We start from the raw sequence: 3,975 nt of genomic DNA on the forward strand, positions 1-3,975 counted from the left end.
CTGCGGCCCCGCTCTTACTCTGAAATGTTTCAAACTTTATTCAAATGTTTCTATGGTGTATTAAATGTTTTGGAAAGTGTAATAAGCATTTCCTAAAAGTTCAACATAAATCTATTCAATACTTTTGTGATACAACCCTGAGAAGGCAGCTAGCTAACTTTAGCAAAACTTCCCCGTTGTCAGGGAAACTGTAAACATCCTGTAACCATGGGCAGAATCTTCCTGTGATGATCCGATCAGAGCTGAAACAGCCTGTAGGAGACCCGGTGTTCCGGTACCAAAACTGCCTGACAGAGGGGCAAAAACTGTACAACATACTCAAAGTCCAACATTTTCTGTGCTGTACTTTGACTTTAGTGAACAAAAAACGCTCCTTAAACACTTTCTGAGCTGATGGACTGTGCACACAACCACCCAGTAATCCGTGCGCACGAATTGCAGAAACCGTGAGCACAGTTTAGTAATCCGTGCGCACAGTTTAGTAATCCGTGCTCACAGTTTAGTAATCCGTGCTCACAGTTTAGTAATCCGTTTGCTCAGTTTAGTAATCCGTGCTCACGGATTTCCAGTGGCAGTTTTTTTTTCTCCCACTGACCCCCCGCGGGCTCCGTACAATACACCTTTTAAAGCTTTGTTTAAACACTTTGTTTTAATACTGTAAATTAGTGCCATTTGTGTTTAAAATTGAAAGCATTAAAAGATTATACCTGTCCATGCCTATTTGTATTTGTTCTACTACAGTATGACGGTGGCCATGAAGACCCAGGCCCGGTGGTTGATGATGGAGCGCACAGATGTTTTCTACATTGGAGTAGCTGTCATGGTGTTGGGAACTGTACTGGTGGTCAGCAGCTTCCTCGCTCTGGGATTCACAGGAACCTTTTTAGGTAAGTATCAAGCACAATGTTGGTATCAGAGAAGCTCTAAATCGGAGACAATTTGCTACTGATGAGTCAATATGGTGATGACACATACTGAAATGCGTGACGGGAGAGTGGTTTTTGAAAGAGGTGGATGTTTGCTGGTTTGGGAAGTTATAATCAAAAGAAATTAATCACTTAAAAGAATTGTAATAAAATCACCTTTGGAAAATAAAATATATATAAAAATATTTTAAATACACATACTCATAAAATACAAACACATAAAAAAAATAAAATTTGTAAACCAAATACTGACTCACAAGCAGAAGGATGTAACAAATATTTTTAATAACAAACTATCCTTGTACAGCAGGAATCCAGTGGCCTTGCTGAGCTTCTATGACAAAAAATGAATTCAGTTTTTAAAAAAAACTCAAGGGGGAAAAAACGGATATGACAAAAAACTGAAAAAAAAKCCAGCATATATTTTTATTAACGGAAAATATTAACTGGCACCATGCAGGTGAAGTAGTTGGCATAGTAATGTGAAAAGTAGAATGAACAGCCACCATGGAGAGAAAAAATTCATCCATGTGGTGTGTTTAGTAATTAATAATAATAGATTTTTAGCTATCTTTTTACAGGCTGGTTAGGGACATTGTTACACATCCTTTCACATGTACAACATTCAAATTTCGTGCAGCTAGCACTTTCCTTTCTCAAGTTATGACTTAAATTAATCTTAAAAAAAGTTACTTCCTGCCCGACTCGACCAAGCTACTCCCCACTGCCTCCAGCCTCGCTCGTTCCCCACCGTCAATCCGATCAATCATGTCTTGGGCCGTCTCTGCCCACATCAATACCTCCACCAATCATGAGCAGGGACGTCTCCGCCAACTTTAAGACCTCTGCCAATCACGAGCAGGGACGTCTCTGCCCACATTAAGACCTTGGCCAAAGACGATTTGGGACGTCTCTGCCCACAGGACAACATGTTCTGCAGAGACCCCTTCTTGCTGGTACCAGGACCGGTACCGGACAGACAGCAGGAACAGCTGATCAATCATGTGAGGTAATTGTTCACTACGTCAGAACTTATTCTGCAAATGTGTTTCCATCTCTCCTTTTGCGCATTGTCTTTTTTGAAAAACCCAAAAACCAACTTAAGTAGGCGTATACATTTTTTGTGAGTTAGAGGAAGTTTTTTCAAATCATGCTGTTTCCATTCACCTTTTCTGTTGCGATACTTCAAARGTCCATGGGCTGCCACCTTATTGTGATGGAGAGGTTTGAGTGTCCCAATGATCCTAGGAGCTATGTTGTCGGGAGATTCATGCCCCCGATAGGGTCACCCAAGGCAAACAGGTCCTAGGTGAGGAATCAGACAAAGCYCAGCCCAAAGACTCCTATGATAAATACAATAAATGGAGTCAGTGTTCCCTCGCCCGGACCACTCTGGAACCAGGCCTGGAGGTGGGGCACGTTGGCGAGTTCCTGGTGGCCAGGCTTTCACCCATGGAGCCTGGTCGGGCACAGCCCGAAGAGGAGACATGGTCCCCTTTCCCATTGGCTCACCACCTGTGCGAGGGGCCGTAGGAGTCGGGTGCATTGTGTGTTGGGCAGTGGTCGAAAGCGAGGACCTTGGCGGTCTGATCCTTGACTACAGAAGCTAGCTCTAGGGTTGTGGAACATCACCTTTCAGGTGGGGAAGGAGCCTGAGCTGGTGTGTGAGGTTGAGAGTGATAAACACAAGTGATATCTAAGAATGACTGTTGTTAGCAAATCTTGTTCTGACTTTAATCATTCTATCTGCAGATGAACAGCATGTCATGAAAACCTAGGTCATTAAAGGATGTCATGAATTACTTTCTTAAACATAAAATTATTATTTCCATTACAAACTGATACTCAGACAAACCCATCCAGTGGTTCATAAGATGCTTTTCCCAACAGACAAACAAGGCTGGCTCTAACAACTGATGGTAAGTTCTTAAAACTAAGAGCTGCRTAAGTGCATCAACCCATGCCCTGAGTCCAGCATTTTAGAACATTGCGTCTAAAGATGATTTTTCTACAACTCTCATCCACCATGTATCCATTCCCATTTATCCTAGAGTCTAAGGCTTGAGAACATAGCCTGTAGATGTAGGGTGTAATTTGAGACGTTTCACTGGCTCTATAATAAACCCCTGGAGTCACAGTGATCTGATGATTTAAACTGATAGCACAGGGGCAAAGTATGAATGAAATTACAGATAATGTTGATTACATTGACCACCTGCTCTGGGATCCAAACACTGATTTCACTTCTCTAGCATTCAAACCACAACAGGGCAGTCCATGCTTGACAGGTAATCAAAGTCGCCCATTTTCATAATAGTTAAATAATGAAAGGACAGTGACGCAGGAAGAAAGAAAAAAAATGTTTTCAAATCTGAATGGGTAACCAGTCATCACTTTGGAGGTCAAAAAATGAGGTTATATTGTTGAAAGCTTGTTATAGCTAGTTTTTATTGAATGGCAAACAGATTTGTTTATATAATCTGTTTTCTGTCACACCTCACCTATGGTGTTTAAATAAGCATTCAAAATGAAACGTGTTATATAACTTAAACGTTAGCAGTCTCTCGACAGAAAATGGAGTCAGCAGCAACAAATGTGCAATTCAACGAGTCAACTTTATCTGGCAGCAGCATTTGTGTGTGTGTTGGGGGGGCTGATTATTTATACATGTGTGCACAGGGCAAAAGAAATGTTAGATTGTTTCATGTCCTGTTAAATGGATCACCCTACAGGGGGCAAAAAATATTTGAGTGCATCAGAGCACAGAGGAGGGAAACTAACCAAAAGTTCCTAGTGTCCTTGTTCAGCTGTRCCAAAAACCTCATAGGATGCATGCATTAAAACCTCAATGGATACTTTGCTTTGAGCAAGTTTACTATCCAGGGGTGCCTTTGGAAGGTTTTCAGAGGGCCATTGATAATCTTTGGGTGGCACACCAAACCCAAATCTACAACATCATTTTCAGAAGTTTTCTTAAAGGGATCCACGATTACTCGTAATAGTATACATACACTCACCGGCCACTTTATTAGGTATACCTGTCCAACTG

General features: G+C 41.5%; 1 protein-coding gene across 3 annotated transcripts in view; it reads left to right on the forward strand.

Moving 5' to 3' along the window:
* The window catches only part of pemt (phosphatidylethanolamine N-methyltransferase), a 138,196-nt gene that overhangs the window by 84,807 nt on the left and 49,414 nt on the right, over positions 1–3,975 (forward strand). For all 3 annotated transcript variants that reach the window (XM_014003446.1, XM_014003447.1, XM_014003448.1), the window contains exon 4: positions 742–887. In XM_014003446.1, coding sequence (XP_013858900.1) covers positions 742–887 — 146 coding nt within the window. The remainder of the gene's footprint in view (positions 1–741; positions 888–3,975) is intronic.

This window comes from Austrofundulus limnaeus, unplaced genomic scaffold, assembly GCF_001266775.1.
Source record: "Austrofundulus limnaeus strain Quisiro unplaced genomic scaffold, Austrofundulus_limnaeus-1.0 Scaffold19, whole genome shotgun sequence".
NCBI lineage: Eukaryota > Metazoa > Chordata > Actinopteri > Cyprinodontiformes > Rivulidae > Austrofundulus > Austrofundulus limnaeus.